Source organism: Haliotis rubra, unplaced genomic scaffold, assembly GCF_003918875.1.
Source record: "Haliotis rubra isolate DU_JTF1 unplaced genomic scaffold, ASM391887v1 Scf310, whole genome shotgun sequence".
NCBI classification, from domain to species: domain Eukaryota; kingdom Metazoa; phylum Mollusca; class Gastropoda; order Lepetellida; family Haliotidae; genus Haliotis; species Haliotis rubra.
In genome coordinates this window covers 379,047-398,336 of record NW_025766981.1, presented here as the reverse complement: position 1 = coordinate 398,336, position 19,290 = coordinate 379,047, and the positions used below count along the sequence as shown (strand labels likewise).

At 42.0% G+C, this 19,290-nt stretch overlaps 1 protein-coding gene across 2 annotated transcripts; it reads right to left on the bottom strand.

Annotated features, from left to right (window-relative positions):
- LOC124283170 (proton-coupled folate transporter-like) lies at nt 1-16,016 on the bottom strand. 2 transcript variants are annotated; one of them, XR_006900309.1, is made up of 6 exons: nt 15,890-16,016; nt 6,722-7,871; nt 5,782-5,865; nt 2,499-2,655; nt 1,392-2,067; nt 1-1,359 (listed from the first exon to the last, which is right to left on the bottom strand). XR_006900309.1 is itself a non-coding variant. In XM_046719195.1 (5 exons), exons 2-5 carry the CDS (start codon nt 7,830-7,832, stop codon nt 1,974-1,976), a joined length of 1,446 nt encoding a protein of 481 aa, XP_046575151.1. In that variant the 5' UTR covers nt 7,833-7,871; nt 15,890-16,016; the 3' UTR covers nt 1-1,973. The 2 variants fall into 2 exon arrangements, 1 of the variants encoding a protein (XP_046575151.1); XM_046719195.1 differs by having other exon boundaries at nt 1-2,067.
- Between the last annotated feature and the right edge of the window lie 3,274 nt (nt 16,017-19,290).

Sequence of the window (19,290 nt, the reverse complement as noted above, 5' to 3'; positions counted from 1 at the left end):
CAGGAAGTCAGTGAAACGTTATTCAGTTTTATTACAAAACATTAACTTCAAGCATACAACGCATGCTTGGAAAACAAAAAAGCACACGATAGTTTACAGCACATACAATATAAATGTCTGCATAACATATATCAACAAATCAGATCAATAGTACAAGTCAACAAAACGTTATAAATGCATCATAGATTTGGTTACAAAAGCAAATATGAATAAAAGTGACAAAAGTCTGTCAATGTTTATAAGAAAGCTCTGCTAAACGTAGAGCTGATTGTGCGATTCCGACTATATTGCGAATATATGTTATGAACCCTCTTCAAATTGTTACCATAACAAATATTTAACCAAAACTAAACCATATATATATTATGGTGTTGTTTGTCCTTTATATCTTTTGTACAAGAGCTCTGTATTGGTGCAAAATGAATTCCTTTCGAAGAAATAAAGTAGTATTATTATCATTACTATTATTATATATTCAATATATGAGTTTGTAAAATTTCAGAAATGAAGAAATTCCTTAGAAAGGCAAACATATGCGCAGTATAGGTGACAATTAACCAATCACAATGGAAATTGTCTGTCTCTGGCAGGATAAACATAGATTTAAAAATTCATCTATCTTTGGATGAGCTGAATAAAAGGATTGATACCACAAGTACAAGTAGTTAAACTAGGGTGTCTCATCTCGAACCTTTCTTCGAGTGGCTTGGTGAATGTAGCATTGTGCTGCATTTAGCAATATCGATACCATGTCAGGCCAGGGTACACCAGAAATATGATTCACACACTGAACCCATGTGGGGAATCGATCCAATGTCTTCGGCGTGACGAGCGAACGCTTTACCCACTAGTCTACCCCGTCGTCCCTCACGACTACACGAAAAGACGAGGTCCCAAAGGATACATTAAAACAGTCAAGTCTAGATTATTTTGTTCATTCTGGATTACTCCTAAAATTAACCATTATGATTGTTCTGGGCTCCAGTTGGACGAATTTTCCGTTTGCAGAAGAATACTATTTCTCGGATTAGAAGTAAGCCAAGAATAAGGTAATCAGCAAGATTAAGGGGCTGAAAGAAGGTTTGAGTATAAACATCGTTGTCGTAATGGTTTTATTATGGGGTGCCGTGTTGTGATAACGCTGCGTTCAGAGAGTATTACCCAACATAAGGTGTGTGTGTGTGGGGGAGTGATAAGCCAAGAATAGGGTAATTAGCTAGATATAGGGGCTGAAAGATGGGTTTGAGTAAACATCGTTGTCGTAGTTGTTTTATAAGGGGTTGCAGTGTTGTGATAACGCTACGTTCGGTCGAAGTATTACCCAACTGAAGGGACTGTGAGGTAGATTAATCCTTGAATCTTTCGTCACGTCCCACATCGGTAAGGAGCACCTGTTTGCAAATTCATTTCTTCCTCATCTTTACATAAAGTAACCGGAACACAACATATATTTTAACAAACTGTCGCATGAAAGGTAGATAGTTAAACAGGTATAATTAAAATTTAGCAACATTTCTTTCAGCAATCGAAACGACGAAGCACATGACTGTGATCTCACCTTAGGCAAGTGAATTTGCTTAAAATTGCCGCTGTTCACCCAGCAGAAAATGGGTACCCGGTGGGATAAGTCATGTGACTACAACCTTCTAGCGCCTAACAGGCAGCTTGGGTTATCCGGGGTAATAATGTGCTGTGCTACTGATTTTTATCGCTCTGAGCATACTTAGCGCGGAGTGTGGCGCTATATAAATGGACACATTATTATTATTATTAATTACGTTTGAAATACACTGAAAACAAACTTGGAATACTTTCATCCGTGTATAATGAACGAAGAACGCAGTTGTCTGGTTTACATCTCTCATGCCACTGTTGCTGCTGAGAAGTTTAACTCTAAATCGTTGCTGTCGTTGTCGTCGATTTTAGTTTGGCTGTCATTTGCTGTCCAGTTGTCCTAGTGTCGTCGTCGGCGTCTAATTCACGACTCTGTGGTTGCTGTCGCTGCCGTCCAGCCGCGTATATCCCTCGAGACTGGCAGAACTGTGTCGACTGTACAAATTCAAAATGCTGTAAAGGAAGCAAAAATATTCAAGTTTTACTGCGGCGGTTTGTAAATAACAGGGTCTGGACCAGGTAATCTATTGATCAGCGTCATGAACATCAATCTACGCAATTGGGATACGATGATATGTGTCAACCAATTCCGCGAGCCTCCCGACCCCGTTAGTCGCCTCTTACAACAAACATGGGTTGCTGAAGACTAATTCTAGCCCGGATCATGATCCGTCTTCAGCCTAATGTGCGTAACCCTGTCAACCAATTCAGTGAGCCTGACCACCCGATCCCGTTAGACGCCTCTTACGACAAACATGGGTTGCTGAAGACCAATTCTAACCCGGATCATGATCCGTCTTCAGCCTAAGCTGCGTAACCCTAAAATTTCTTGTCAAAAGCATTATGGTCAGAGGGAAGCACTCGTCAGGTTACGTAATACTTACAAAAAGATACCGAGCACGACAAGCATGACGCAGCCCATGACGACGAACACTGTGTCTGGGTAAGAGGAAACCGTTGCCCGGTACAACAACACCGTCAGCGTCCCCATGACCGCCGCGCACACCATCTCCACACATCCCATCCCCGCATACAACGCACCTGCAGAGTAACATATGGCATACAAAACAAACGGCAACGTATTGTAGAACATCAGCAAACATACCAAAAACTAGAGGAGAAGTTGCACTTCATGATCATGAGTTATGTATACTAGCCACATAAAGAAACTGTGCACACAGAAAATTCTTTCAGAATTGGAATACAACACAGAAAAGACGAAATGATGTAAACACTTTATAAGCTGAAGTATCGGACCACAAGAAAATGTGGAAAGAGCAAGAACAATATCCGTAACGATGACGTCAGAAGTTCAAAATCGAGTACGGCGTCAGACGACGAAGTCACAAAGTCAATAACGGGTATGACCACCATGTGCGTGAAGCACAGCATTGCATCGACGACGCATAGAGGTTACTGAATGAGCATTGTAGGCCTGGGGAATGGTCTTGGACGTGGTCACTGCCTTCTTGAACCTGTGTCACCCGAATCCATCTGTCCTGTCTTGGCGTCGTTACGTCCGGGACGCCCATACCGTGGGTGGTCGGCGACGTCATTAGTGTTTCCATAACGCCTGACCAATGCAGATATCGTGTTACGATTGCATTGGAAATGTGCTGCCACCTGTTGTTGGCTCATTCCTGCTCGAACCATTCCATTGGCTTCATGAGGTTGAGCAGATGTTAATCTTAGCATGATGTGCATGTGACTTCTCATGTGAATTTGTGAACGTTTGAATGACCAAAGATCAAGCTTTTGATAGTGACAGCAATTTCTGAATTTCACATGTTGTGTGCAGCTGCACGGGCTGCACGTGCACTAACACATTGCAAGTCCATAGGTCACTATCAATGACGTCACGTCACCTGACACGTGCATGAGCGTTTGATTGTCTCAAATACTTACTATGTTCACACCTGTATTTATGTATAAAGACGCTGTGCGCCTATATCTACATTTTCTGTGTGCACAGTTTCTTTATGTGGCCAGTATAGACCTGCACTGACACATACAATGGACAATCCGCCTGCAGAGTAGCTCACAGTACACGATACGCTTGCAGAGTAACTCACAGTAGATGATACATCTGCAGAGTAATTCACAGTAGACAATGGGCCTGCAGTGTAGCTTACAGTAGACAATGGACCTGCAGAGTAACTCACAGTAGACAATGGACCTGCAGAGTAACTCACAGCAGACGATACACCTGCAGAGTAACTCACAGCAGACGATACACCTGCAGAGTAACTCACAGTAGGCAATGGACCTGCAGAGTAACTCACAGTAGACAATGGACCTGCAGAGTAACTCACAGTAGAGAATGGACCTGCAGAGTTACACACAGTAGACGATGCATCTGCAGAGCAGCTCACAGTAGACGATGCATCTGCAGAGTACCTCACAGTAGACGGTAGACGTGCAAAGGAACTCACAGTAGACGATACACCTGCAGAGTAACTGAGAGTAGACGATGCACCTACAGAGTAACTCACAGTAGACAATGGACCTGCAGAGTAACTCACAGTAGAGAATGGACCTGCAGAGTTACACACAGTAGACGATGCATCTGCAGAGCAGCTCACAGTAGACGATGCATCTGCAGAGTACCTCACAGTAGACGGTAGACGTGCAAAGGAACTCACAGTAGACGATACACCTGCAGAGTAACTGAGAGTAGACGATGCACCTACAGAGTAACTCACAGTAGACAATGGACCTGCAGAGTAACTCACAGTAAACGGTAGACGTGCAGAGAAACTCACAGTAGACGATGCTTCCGCACAGTAACTCACAGTAGAAGATCCACCTGCAGAGTAACTCACAGTAGAATATACACGTGCAGAGTAACTCACAGTAGATAATGGACCTGCAGAGTAACTCAGAGTAGACAATGACTCTGCAGATTAACTCACAGTAGACAATGGACCTGCAGAGTAACTCACAGTAGACAATGGACCTGCAGAGTAGCTTACAGTAGAAAATGGACCTGCAGAGTAACTCACAGTAGACAATGGACCTGCAGAGTAACTCACAGTAGACGATACACCTGGAGAGTAACTCACAGTAGATGATACACCTGCAGAGTAACTTACAGTATACGATACACCTGCAGAGTAACCCACAGTAGACAATGGACCTGCAGAGTAACTTACAGTAGACGATACACCTGCAGAGTAACTCACAGTAGACGATACACCTGCAGAGTAACTTACAGTAGACGATACACCTGCAGAGCAACCCACAGTAGACAATGGACCTGCAGAGTAACTTACTGTAGACAATGCACCCTACTGAGTAGCATAGCATAGATGATGTACCCTGCAGAATAACAGAGAGTAGATGATGCACCTCCAGAGAACATATCCAATTGTGGTCACTTGGGTCAAACAATAACAATCCACGTGCATATTCTGAGCTTCGATTAATCCCTTTGAAAAATTTGAATCCAGCTATACCTATACAAATAATATGCATGCTGCCTGTATCAATTTCTTTATATTCACTGCGACAGGCGTATTGTATTATCTGCCAAACAGGCCTTACTTTAATGTTACAATTCTATTGAGTGTCCAACATAACGGGGGCACGGAGAGATGACCTTTGTCATAACCACGACCATGCTTGTTGGTGTCACTGAAATATGTTCACAGTCCGATTCATAGCACATAAAGCAGTCACGCGGTGAAATCACTGAGATCTTTACAAAACGGAGTTTTAGTCAACTCACTCCCCCACGACGTCCTTCACTCGCCCACAACTGAGTAAGACATCTTTCCGAGCCCAGGAATAACCGGAACTCGCATTATAATGTGTCCATAGATGCAGCGGCCACTCATCACACAATACGAATAACGTCTCACAATACTTTCAAACTAGGTGTGACGGAACTGTATTGCGTGTCTTTAATTTGATCAAATTAATTTGAGCATTTGGGGAAGATATTATCATACCCAAGTTCTCGTTCGAATTAAAACTATTTCTTTCTGACAGAATCATGAAGTAACTGTTTTGAACAGTGTTAAAGTCAGAGGAGAGCAGGAAAATGTCACTTTTTTAAGCGCAAAACAATCTCCCTGTACTCAGTCGAATAAACAAAATCTTTCAAATATATTTCCGCTCATTCAAGAATATTTCTATACAAATCTAGACAGGAAATGGCTCACTGACCTTGCTCGTCTTGTCTGACACTGCCTGACATGATGGAGCGAAGCATGGGGATTGACAGTCGCATGAATACGCCGGTCCCGATAACTAAAATAAACATTCATATTGTATGCACTACCCGAAACAACAAGCATAACGGGGACACTTCATAAAATCTGGGGCGGGGCGGTATCCTAGTTGTCACGCCAAAGACCCGGGTTCGATTCTCCACAGGATTGAAGCTCATTTTGGGGTCACCCACCGTGATATTGCTGCGATACTGCTAAAAGCGTAGAAAAACACAAACCGCACTCTTTCATAACATGAAAACTACAAACTGCTTGCCCAGTATTGCGTTCAGTTAAAAACTGTAGTTAAACACAGTGGTCGAGGGTTCGAATCCAGAATCCGCCCTCATTTTGATTATCTGACTTTTCAGCCAATTTTTTCCTTGAAGATCCAGTTTAGAATCTTCAGCGACACAACTTGTCGTAAGATGCGACTAACATGATCGGATGGTCAGGCTCGCTGACTTGGTTAAAAGACGTCATGATATCTCAGTTGCGTACTCATGATATTAATGACTGGATTGTCTGGTCCAGACTCGATTATTTACAGTGCGCCGTCATATAGCTGGGATATTGCATAAAGAGGCTTAAAACAACAACGTTCATCCGAATGAATCAAATACCGGCCTACGAGAAGCACTGAAGTCAGTAATAGTCTTACTCAGGGCGACTGGGTGGCCTAGTGGTTAAAGCGTTAGCTTGTCACTCAGAAGATCCGTGTTCGATTCCCCACATGGGTACAATGTGTGAAGCCCATTTCTGATGTCTCCCTGCTCTGATATTGCATCCATATTGCTGAAAGCGGCGTAAAACCATAATCACTCACTGAGAGGCTGACTCACAGGCTGACTCACAGGCTGACTCACTCACTGACGCACTCATCCAGTAGAACTCACCTGCATACACAATTTTATCATTCGTTGCGAACGACATGATGAAGCACGCTGCGATGGATGACACACACCCAACGATCCCGATGGTCCTGTCCTCCATTCCTAGCACTATCTGGAACACCGGCATACAGCAGAGGATCACCAACCAGTAGACTATTACCTTCGCTGCCAGGACGATGTTGATCTTCTCTTGATCCCAACACAAATTGGGTTTGAACAGGTACGTGCTCACGATGTCTGATTTGGAGAAGTTGACAGCTACGGTCAAAATGAACGCAGTCATCCCAAGGATTAACTTTAGTTGTCTCCTGTCCTCAGTATCTTGACAATAGAAAACGAAGCATCTCTTCATGTTTTTGAGAATGGCATAGCAGGAGGTTCGGACTCGGACAATGAGTGTCTCTGAAAGAAGTATGGTGGTCAGTATTATGTTCACTACATTCAGAACCAGCGCGATAATAACACTGTTTCTGAATCCCAAGTACTTTATGCCGAAACCGGTTGCAAAGCCGCCCAAGGATGAAAAGATGGCTTGTATTCCTTCCACTATGGAGATTTTCAAAGTCCTGTCTCTACCAGGGAGGGTGAGATCTGCTACCATAACAAAGGAAGCCATTAGCATTGTAGCAAAACCGCCCGTCAAGCCTTCAATTGCATTACCAATGTATAAAATTCGTACAGGTAATTTCTTGCAAATGACCACAAGGTATATTATTTGTTTTACAAGTGTTCCAGTCATTGGTATGAGAAAACCAATCTTCCTTCCGAGTCTATCAAGGAGGGGTCCAATCAGCAATGTAGGAATCAAGCCTGGGAAGAACGATAAGAACGGATTTGGCGTCATAATCTCAGTAACCTTCTGCTGAAGCTCCATCTCCTGATGGCGGTGAGTGCCGTTACTGCAAGGATGTGAGGCACTAATGTTGTAGTGGTTCTCTTCGCTGACGACGTTGATGACGTAGAAGGTGAAGACGGGGAAGCATATCGCGTAGTTGAAGAAGTGGAGGCTCACAGACAGAAGGAGCACAAGGAAAACCGTGTTGGTAGTACATCGAGTGGTTCTGTCGTCCTGACTCGCCCGCAGCTCGGTGCGGGATGAGATCTGTGCAGACATGAGGCCTAAGAACACCGCAGCCTGAGTGTTTGGATTTCTCTGTAATGGTATTGAAGAAAAGACAATATTAAATGTATTAAGCACAGGCATACTCCTAAATTTTGAACTTTCACAACTCGATTTAACGCAATATCTACATCACACGTTATCACATAAGTATGTGTGTTAAATACCCTGTAGTGGGCAAATTTACAGCTTTTCGAGGCGACCTTGTATCAGGAATAAACATTTTGTACTTAAAGTCCCTAAAACGCACCAGAGTGGCATTATAACCTCTTGACCATATAATGTCATTCTTAACGTCTGTGCCCTGAGCTCTCATAAACGATACCAAAACATTGGACGTATTACTGTAATTCGTCCATAAATCACAAGAGCCAAAAAGTCGGTGATCAGTCACAGTTATTATAGACATCATCGTTCACACGGAAACTTGCTGATCAAACAGCGGCGTACAAATCAAAACATTGATTACACAACTGTCTCGTTTCCTTTTGACTGGGTTCCGTCCTATTGCGCAACTTAGTACAATAACCAGTCCAGAATTTTTAGACCAATTCAATTCACTGGATACATAAATATTAATCAGTATTATTTGATACATCTAAGCACTTGTAAACTCATGTCCAAAAGAAACGATACCAAATATTTTTTTCAATATTTTTAAATTAATGATACTTTTTGGAGAAAAAACATATTTCTGTGTATCCCACGTTCCTAACCAAACGTATTCGATCGAAAAACCCGGTAACATTTATTCACTTAAGAAGCAATCGCACGAATACTCAAAATGACGTTAAGTCGTGTACCACGAAATGCACGTGCAGATGAACTGTATAAAACCGCTGGTCCGACACGTTGTGCCCACAGCAGTTAAAAGCACACAAAAGAAATGGCACGTTTGACAGCGATCGAGAGAGAAAGAGCCGTTGGAATGGTCCGACAGGGAGCATCACACGCCGCTGTAGCAAGAACGTTTAGATGTGCGCGCATAATCGTTACCAGGTCAATGCGACGGTTGCGTCAAACAGGCCGAACAACAGACAGGCCGAGAAGCGGGAGACCCCGGGTGACCACGCCTATTCAAGACAACCACATCCGGTTACTTCACCTACGTAACCGCTTCGTTCCTGCGACGTTAACGGCGGCGACGGGACTGGGACACCGGATCAGTCGACAAACCGTCTACAGGAGACTGCAGGCACATGGTATCCGTGCACGTCGCCCCTACCGCGGAGTCTACCTGACACGTCAAAACTGAGTCAACCGATTGATATGGGCCAGGCGTGTTCGGCGGTGGCAACGTCGAAACTGGGCACGTGTCTTGTTTTCAGACGAAAGCCGGTTTTGCCTTTACAAGAACGATGGTCGGCAGCGAGTATACCGAAGAGTTCGTGAACGTTTGGCGCCGAACTGCATCCAGCAAGTCCATGCATTTGGAGGCGAAGGTGTAATGATGTGGGGAAGTATCTGCGATGATGTGAAAACGAGGCTCGTAATTATTCGGGGGAACCTGAATGCACAGCGTTACCAGGATGAGGTTTTACGACCAGTCGTGCAGCCATTCGCCCAACAGCATCCAGGAGGAATCGTGTTCCAGCACGATAATGCTAGGCCTCATACGGCAAGATTGACCCAGAACTTCCTTGCCAACGCCAACATACAGGTTTTGCCATGGCCAGCGTGTTCACCGGATTTGAATCCCGTTGAGCACATATGGGATCACCTCAATCGGAAAATCAGAAAACGCCCTGCGCCCCCAGCCAACCTCCAACAATTGGAACATTGTCTCCAGGATGAGTGGCAGCGAATCGCCCCTAACGTCATCCGACGTTTGACGTCATCAGCTCGGAGGCGTGTCATGGCATGTATCGCAGCTGCTGGTGGACATACCCGGTACTAAAGTGGCGTTAAGACTGTTTTCAGAGACTACCCTCACTAGCCTCCTCCACTGTGCTAAAATGAAATTTCAATTTTGGGCACCACACTTCGTTTAAAGCCCTGTGTTAATGATTGTAAATCTTTGGTTGCCATGACCTTTTGTACACATGCCGTAAAATCATTTATCTAATGAAAGATATCAATTTGAAATGTCTATGTTGTTTTGTTTTCATTTAGTGATCTTTGAAACACGTGGTATCGTTTCTTTTGGACACTAGTTTATATTGCAACACTACGCTCCTTATAATCCTTGCAAAAATGTCGTGCAGCGTGCTCTGTCGTACAGCGAGCACGGACAAACAGAAACCTGGAAATCGTGGAAATCTCAAAACGAGGCTCTGCGCGCTAGAAAGGTTTGGCGGTCTGGTACGGACTTGATATTATATCAATCACATTATGCGTTACGGAACTACACTGAATAAGCACAAAAAACACAAAACTGGTGTAACCAGTGAGCCAGATGCATTGTGAATCATTTTACAGCCTCATCATACTGGGGCAGTCTGTGACGTCTAAGTTAAAGTCATGCTGCCTACACCTCGCCATAAAATATAGAAATACGATGTTATTACAGTTTAAAATTAAAATCCATTTGTAAATGCCATGTTTTATGAAACAAGGAATTGGAATTCAGTGTAGCCATAGTTGTTTGTGATGTCTATTTTCACTTTCACACGAGGAAATTCGGATCAGCTGAAAAGTAGGTCATTGTCTGAATAGGTTAATGAGACTCATGTTTCGGTTTGTGACAATACATGGAAAAAACCGATCACCTAAATATAGTGTTAGCGATCATTTTATGTTGCAATCCGTCGATCCGTCCACAAGAGTAATCGCCCTTTGTTAAAGGGACGCTACTCTAGTCTATGAATGTCACGTTTATTCAAGTTGGTCAGTCATAAGGCAACGATCTGCAGTCAGATGTTCGACAAAACGAAATTAAAATAATTCTAAATAGGGTTGCGCAACAGAGAGAAAAATTACCAGTCTCCCTATTTGCGAGCAAAGCTAGCAAAGGTTGGCAACGTACTTCCCTCGCTTCGGTTCGAAAAATATTTTAAATGTCAAATTAGAATATAGCCACCATCAAAGAAAGACATCCACTTCCTCACAGGGTTGTGCTCTCAGATTTCCAACCTCATATTTAAAGGTCACAAGCAACCAAAAAATCAAACATAATTAAAACACAATTATCACTTATTCATGACATATAATATACATTTCTGGTTACGAAAAAATATATAAACAAAATTATAAGCGTACAATCGCAAATCGAAAGTGCAAAATTGTGTACTTCGGTTTACTTCCCAAGAAACGAAGCAGCCGGGATACCGAACCCAGTCAGAGCGGGTGGGTGTGCACTCAAGTGTAACGGCTGGTTCATTAGCAGATGCCTTCACGGCTCATTGTGTGTATATATATAGAGAGATGTTGGGTTTTGTAAATACATGCTCATTTTTTGTGTATAACATTTTGCAATCAACAGACATCATAACATGTCATGTGTTCAAGTATCACACCTGCCTGTCTGTGTAATTACATAATGTGACAGAGACCGAACTCGGGCCATAAATCAATGCATTTTGTTTATGGTGTATAGCCTGATTGGTGTTAAGTTCAAATCGCTTGAGGTCAGTGATAGCAGCTGTGTATTGAATATTGTCATTAGCAGACAGGCAGGCAGACACACAGGTGTCAATAAAACAAGACATTGAGTTTTGTCTGTGACAACGACATATCTATATCACAGTTAGAAATTCTGTCAACGCTAAATAATGACATTGTTTTTAAGTATCGAACTGAGAAAGTTTCTCGGTAAGAAGAACGTGTGGTGAAATAGACAAATGAAATTATATAAACAGTTAATTTACTGTCATAACATATAAAAAGCTCGCGCCTGTGAGATATCAACAAAACATTAGGAAAATAGCTCACACCAAAGCCTTCACCGAATATTCACCCGACAACCCGCATCCAAGCTGCGCGAACCTATTTACTTGCGAACGTGCTATGAGCGCAGCCCAGCTGTTGAAACCCGTTTTCCCCAGAATAGTCTGGGGAAAATTAGTGAAACGTTTGAACTCCGATTTCGCGCGGTTTTTTTCATCGCGATATTTTTCAACTTTATAAGTTGAATTTGCATTTTTGACGATTTGTTTCGGTATGTCCGTACCGAAAGGTATCAGAATCTGCAAAGTTGTGTTTTACGTTGCATGTGACCTTTAATAATTACTCACATAAAATATATTTCATTCCACATTTAAGCGCCAATCGTGGTATATCAAATCGTTCTTCGCCTCCATTACCCCTGCCAGTTTATGGTTCAACGGAGTGAAGGGACAGGGGAGTTAACTCTACATATACTTGTTGAATCACATGTCCACCATAATGGAAAGTTACCTCCCTTGCCTACATTTACCCACTACGTCCCAGCGACGGCAGCTAAGATAAGTAATTTTCAACAGTTTAATGGTGAAATTAGGCAAATTGATATTTCTTTTATTCTAATTTCTGCTTATTCCTAATCCTGCACTCATTCGTCGGTTCAATCCTGCCGTGAAAACTACCTTGAAAGTTTACTATGAAAGAGGTTATCTGGTCTTCAAGCTGCCGCCTTTCCGATCGCATTTATGACAGAACAGAAGTTTGGTTGTTTTCCTTTTCTTTATCGCAATCAGTGGGTTACATAGTTAAAGTACATTCAAAGTACGATACAGTATAAATCAGAACAGAAACAACTCTACCTGATGAATCGGCACTTATACCAAGCATTCGTCACCACTCGCCCCTTTCCGTAACCTGCAATTCGGCTTGTCCCGGAATAACACGAGTTGGTCACGAATGTTATACCAAGGTGAACATTGACATTGGTAGTAACAAGTGATCAGTTAAGACAACTGATCTAGACACATGCAAATAGCAATAGAGGTGAACGCTAATACATGGGCAGAAATAGTTAAATCATGTTTTGTAGTACATTCCATTTTCTGTGGAAAAGACTGATTCTATCATTTTTAATAGCAATTTATTTTTCTACTGTGAAGACGTCTTTTAGGGTAACTTTAAATGAATTAATACATGGTTGATGCCCTTTGATGTTCGTAACAAATATATGTTGTTTGGCTAGAATGATCATATGAGTTAATAAACTGTCAACACAAGAAGAAAAAAGAATGTTATTGTTTGTTATTTCAATATGTTTTCCGAAGATTATATCAACATAGTTGTTGAAATCCTCCCAGAAGGTTTTGACGCATGGACATTTTATATATACATGGTCAATATTTTCACCTTCTGACCCACGGAAAGAGCACACATCGGTCAATCAATTTCATTTTTAGTAGTGTTCTTTTTTGGTATAAATTATTCTATGCAAGAATTTGTATTGAAATTCTAAGAGTTTTGTGTCACTTATGGCTTTTCTATATCGTGAAAAAATACACTTCCAATCAATACATTTATCAACCTCTCTTTCCCATTTATTACAAACATTCGGGACGCTGGTAGCTGAGATGAGTTTATCATAGAGAAGTCTAGATCCTTCACAGGGATATTTAATGTCGTTCCAAGGACATACAGTTTTAATGTGAAAAAAATCTATTTTAATATTTTGCAATATTGTTCTCCATACCTTTGGGATGTTAAGTAATAAACGATAGTAAGCAAGTATAGTACCCTTTATATTGAAAGATGTTTTAAGGTTTATGAATGTAATTAATCTGGAATTAACAGAAGTTTATTCCCCCCAGGCCAATATACTCAGCATGTGAGGTACAAACAAACATTACAGAAAACACATTATAGGGGGCAGGGGTTGCTGGAGGATTGAACTATTTCATAAAAATACTGCAATATTTACTTAATTTCTTCATGACACCAGGGGCAATGGGGTAGCCTAGTGGTTAAATCGTTCGCTCGTCACTCCAAGGACCGGGTTCGATTTCCCATATGGGTACAATGTGTAAAGCCCATTTCTGGTGTTCCCCGAATTTGACGTGACGTCACTTCGAGATATCGATTTGGCCCATAGTTAAAGATACGTCAGCCAGGATAATAGAAAAATGACACTTATATTTGTGAAGGATTCCTAATATGATAGTCATCAAGTGAAATAGATCTAGACAGTAAATACATGCATCAATGGCCATGCGATGCAATCTGTCTGTATACAGAGTAGTAGTTATTAATTTAAAAATTTTTCACTTTGCCATTTCTTTACGTACATATCCCCTTCTTTGCTCATTAACTTATACGACTTATACGAACATTACCAACTGCATATCATGGCGTATGTGACGCATAGAGCAGGGCAGGAAGAAACTACTCAATAGCTGTGTCTGAAGATGAATGTTTTTCCTGGTTTCAGAAAATACGGGAATTTATGTTACACAACTGTACTAAGTACCCCAGTCTTTCGATTGATACAGCCTGGTTTCCTGTGAAGCACCAGCGCAGCATACCAAGAGAACCAGGCTGCGATTGCTAAACCAAAGCCTTTAAAGCACAGAAAAGTTGGTTCGAGTTTCTAAATGATTATTGTTTTGTCGTTAGAAATATCAGCATCCTGTTTGCCCTTAGCTGCAGGCCCTAAGGACCCAGAACCATAAAAGGTGGTGGGTCCTGATCAGATTGGGTAGGTCCTAAATTTTAGCTTTCCCATCAAACAAAAATGTGACAACTAACAAAGAGTTCAAGAGTTTAATTCAGAGATTTAAACTAGAAATTACTGAATGATATTTTCTGAAAATAATACTCATATTTATTGGTGATGAAAAAGCTGTCGGCTATAAGGACCTGCAGAAAGCAAAGCTGTGGGTCCGAGTGGTTTTCAGGCGGCTTCGGGCCTTAGGACTGACGTTAATTTCGAACGCTGTCCTAAGTATGATGCACACTGAATAATTGGGATAAAAATGGGGGGTTACTTTTAGAATAAATATTGAGCCACATCATGCCATGGTTCCGCATTTGTTTCCTTCTAACATTACACACCTATGTGAAAATCCAGCCCTGATTTTGATGTGACTATAGATAACCCTTGCACGATTTGCATATCCCGAGCCTTCTATAAATTCTTATTACCAATCAGTGATATATTATGTTACCCAGCCTATTGTATAACGTGCTGATTATCGCTCGCTAGTATAGCCGTAAACCCCACCACAAAACACATGAGGGCAAAACGGGGGCACAATCATTGCATTGTACAAAGGAAACAGGCACCGATTAATACCACGGTCAAGACGAACGCGGATACTTCCTGTTGAGACACGCAAGCGTGTATGTTCATAATGTTGTTTAACGAGTCAGGAAACTACATTCTCTAAAGTCTTAAACAACAAACATAACATTGTCAATAAACAACATACTTTCTAAAGTTTAATCCTTTTTTATGAATATAAGTCTCCCGAGCTCATCGATAATCGCTGACGCAAGCGAGATCGATCGATTGACATTTATTCGATCAATCGCTCTAACACTAACCATTTGTGTTATCCATCATTAGTGACTGAGTGAGTTTAGTTTTACGCCGCACTCAGCAATATTTCAGCTATATGGTGGCGGTCTGTAAATAATCGAGTCTGGACCAGACAATCCACCGCCTGTCCATCATTAACCTAAACTGTCTGGTCAGAAATATTCTAAGCAATTCAAGTTTAAACATTGGATTTATGATCGTATTACCAGTAGGGGCTGCTAGCATGGGGTAGGTTTCGCTTGATTAAATAAAACGACAAAATATTTCGTGAGAAGAATTCACTGGGTGTTGTTATACAACGCGATGAGTCAGAAAGTATTTTTCCTACTTTTTTCCGCAAACTTTCGTCATTAGATGACACATTCAAGCATAACAAGTTTAAAGTTGAGGCATGTAGTCGCTGCAAACGTGGGCAAAAAATAAAACCTGCAGGCCTTCTTCATTGCAGTGAGCGGTAGTGACTATACACAATATTGACATAGCACAGACAAGGAAGTTAATTATTTTAGAACAAATGAAATCTTAAACACTGCGCGCGTTTAGATTTATGGACCATGGAGACTCGGTCATCACTGCGATGTGGTAACTATCATTGACCAGTCCTCATTATAGATCATCGGACATAATTATCTCTACTCACCGCCACGAGACGATATCACTCTCAAACCTCCACAACTCTACTTCCTCTTTCAACCCGGTTGGATTGCCCAGACAGCTGCACAAGAACACAACAGTTACCCCCCTTTACCTGTATGATCCTGCATCAGTGCACGGGGAAGAAAGCGGGCATTACGCAACAGCTGTCACGTGATAAACAAGGGGAAGCCCCTTTTGTTTCGGCGCATGAGTTGTGAACTATTTTTATGAAAGGTCTGTTCTTGTAATGATTTATTAACAAAACAAACACTTGCGTGTTGTCCTGCGTAAGCACAGGACATACAATATACTTCTCCTTCCTTGTTGTTGAAAGTTGCTTGTGCGCAGGAGCAAAGCTGGTTTGATGTTAGACTGACGTATTACCAGAAATAAGGCTGTGTATACGATTGAATACATAACCACACGTGTATCTCTCTAGAGTGAGTGAGTGAATATGGCTTTACGCCGCTTCTAGCAATATTCCAGCAATATCACGGCGAGGGGACACCAGAAATGGGCTTCACACATTGTACCCATGTGGGGAATCGAACCCGAGTGTTCAGAGTGACAAGAGGACGCTTTAACCATTAGATTACCCCACCGCCCATCTCTCTAGTGAGAATTGGAGAAAAGGAAAACGCTTGTATAGGGGCACCCACAAATTCTTATCCTCCGCAGTGATATTACTTGAATATATTGCTAAAAGCGGCGTACCGCAACACTCACTCAAATTTCCTCAGGATGCTTACGTTATCGACCACATGTTTCAGCCTCAGTTACTTGTAGTATTTACTCCGAAACCATTACTTAAATAATAACAAAAACTGGATGTGGAGTTTATTCCTATATTCATTATTTATGTAAACACAACGTGACATCACACTGGCACAATATATGCATGCATATGTTAGCGACGACATGAATTCATTCATCCATATAGTGGGGCACTAGAATGCCCTCAAGCAGTAATACAAAACCCTGAACCCATGCTAAGCACATTTCTAACTTAAATGGAATCGTTCAAGCCCGGCAGGTGAATTTTGGAAGTGACACTGAAAAAACCAAAGATACATAACACACAAGTAGTGAGTGAGTATGGTTTTACGCCGCTTTTAACAAATTTCCAGCAATATCACGGCGGGGGACACCAGAAATGGGCTGCACACATTGTACCCATGTGGGGAATCGAACCGGGGCTTCGGCGTGACGAGCGAACGCTTTAACCACTAGGCTACCCGACCGCCCCTAACACACAAGTAAGTAACGCCCGTATGTGAGTATAAGTATGTATTGCACACGTTTATACGATGCTGTTGTTGTAGTGATTGATGTATGCAGGCACATATTACGACGCTAGAAGAGCAGGTGGTCCCGTAGATTGATTGATCTGTTTGTAGCTGTCAACAATGCTCATCATAATACATCAGCGTACATAATGACCGCCTCCGTGGTGTAGTGGTTAGAGCGTCCGCCCGGAGTGCGGAAGGTCGCGGGTTCGATCCCCGACCGCGTCATACCAAAAGACGTTAAAATATGGTACTTGTTGGTCCCTGCCTGGCGCTCGGCATTAATGGGTACAACAAGGACTGGTCGGCTCGGAGTCAGTATAATGTGTCTGAGTGGGGTATTCATGCTTCACTGCGGCATGGTATCTCAGTGGGCTAGCACTATAAAACCAGCTTCAGTCTGGGCTAGTACAAGCAGCCGCACATACACATACACACGCATGCACGTCGTCATATGAGCGAAATATTCTCAAGCACGACGTTAAACCCAACCACCACCGTACATAATGCTATTTTTCTTGAAGAGCAAAGGAACTTGATTGAAAAACAGGGAGAACTCGAAAGAATTGTTTTCTTGCCACTACAATTAGCAACAAACATATCTGGGCACACGTTGACCTTGGGTCTTTAATACAATGTCACTTGTGAAGTATATGTGCTATTTTTAAAAATGTGTTTGGTTGTTCTTTGACGCCGCATTCGGCAATATTCCAGCTAAATGGCGGTTGTCTGTACATAATTGAGTCTGGACCAGACAATCCAGTGATCAACGCAAATGGGATACGATGTCATGTGTCAACCAAGTCAGCAGGCCTGACCACCCGATCCCGTTACTCGCCCCTTACTACATGCATGGGTTGCTGAAGACCAATTTTAACCCGAGTCTTCATTGGTTCGGAAAATGTGAAAATGGACGTGCACGATTTAAAATGAAAAGACTCTTCATGGAGTCTAGTGCATGAGCACAGACACTCGCCCATCTACACACACGCACACGCACGCGCGCGCGCGCGCACACACACACACACACACACACACACACATGCTAGTACGTTGTAGTTCTCTTCTCTCTGAGTAGGTTCATAAAACCGATAGGGACGTGGAACGCTTAATTCTCAGCACCGAAAATCCTTCTTCATCACCGCATTGACGCTAAATGACTAGACTTTATCGACGATGTCATTCTGTCAAACAACAACATCTTACAATGGACTGAGTATGCGCATTGAACAGCAGACTGAAACATTCATAAGTTCCTTTCGGGTTTCAACACACTGTGAAAAGGAGTTAAGAATATTAACCCGTCAAAGCCAAATCTCAAACAATGTACGCATTTGATGTGTACCACTTAAACATGTTCAGGGCTTTACCACAGATTTGAGCTGTCGACTCACAGCAGAAACATAAAGTTTAACATGGTTAGAATTTAAACACGTTTAGAATATAAACACATTTAATTATATGAATTCGCTATGATTGGGCAATATGTGAAAAATTTATAAGATATATGCCATATATTAAAATTATGTCATTCACAAGCATTAACTGGACATATATACTACAAGGACAACGAACCTGGTACAATGTTAACATATAAAGGTAAACACCACCCAAGGTTGAAGGCTTGTCAGCAGTCTCGGTCTCTGACCACTACAAATCAAGAGATTGCAAAGTCAAAGTGTGTTCTTGCTGATCTTTTTCACAGGAGACAGTTGGAAAATAGAAAGGGAATACATCAAAGTAAACCTGCTCTAATATTTATGCGTTGGTGGTGTGTGCCTCTGTGCAGGGAGCTCAGATCATGAAAAAGTTGAATAAGCAACGTTGGTGACGGAGAGTCCTTAGATGGGTGACCGAGTTTGGCAGCTTGAGTCCTGAGAGTTTCTGGGACTTCTGTTCTGTCTCACAACGAAGCACACGTGACATATATGGTTTCACCCTAGGCAAGTGAGTTTGTTAAAACTTTGTCTCTGTTCACCCGGTGTTAACAGTGTTCACAGGCAGCGTGGTTTATCCGGTGTAATGCTGTCTTAGCGCCTTGAGCATGCACAAGTGCATGGATAACATCGCTTTATAAATAGCCATTATGCTATTATTATATTATTATTATGCTGTTATT

Bases quoted from the DNA above. Each gene is read 5' to 3' on its own strand.
- LOC124283170 (XM_046719195.1), bottom strand. From the start codon at position 7,832: ATGTCTGCACAGATCTCATCCCGCACCGAGCTGCGGGCGAGTCAGGAC. The intron at 5,866-6,721 runs GTGAGTTCTACT...TGTTTATTTTAG, and splicing joins TGATAAAATTGTGTATGCAG to TTATCGGGACCGGCGTATTC. The intron at 2,068-2,498 runs GTAAGTATTACG...CTTCCTTTACAG, and splicing joins GTCGTGCTCGGTATCTTTTT to CATTTTGAATTTGTACAGTC.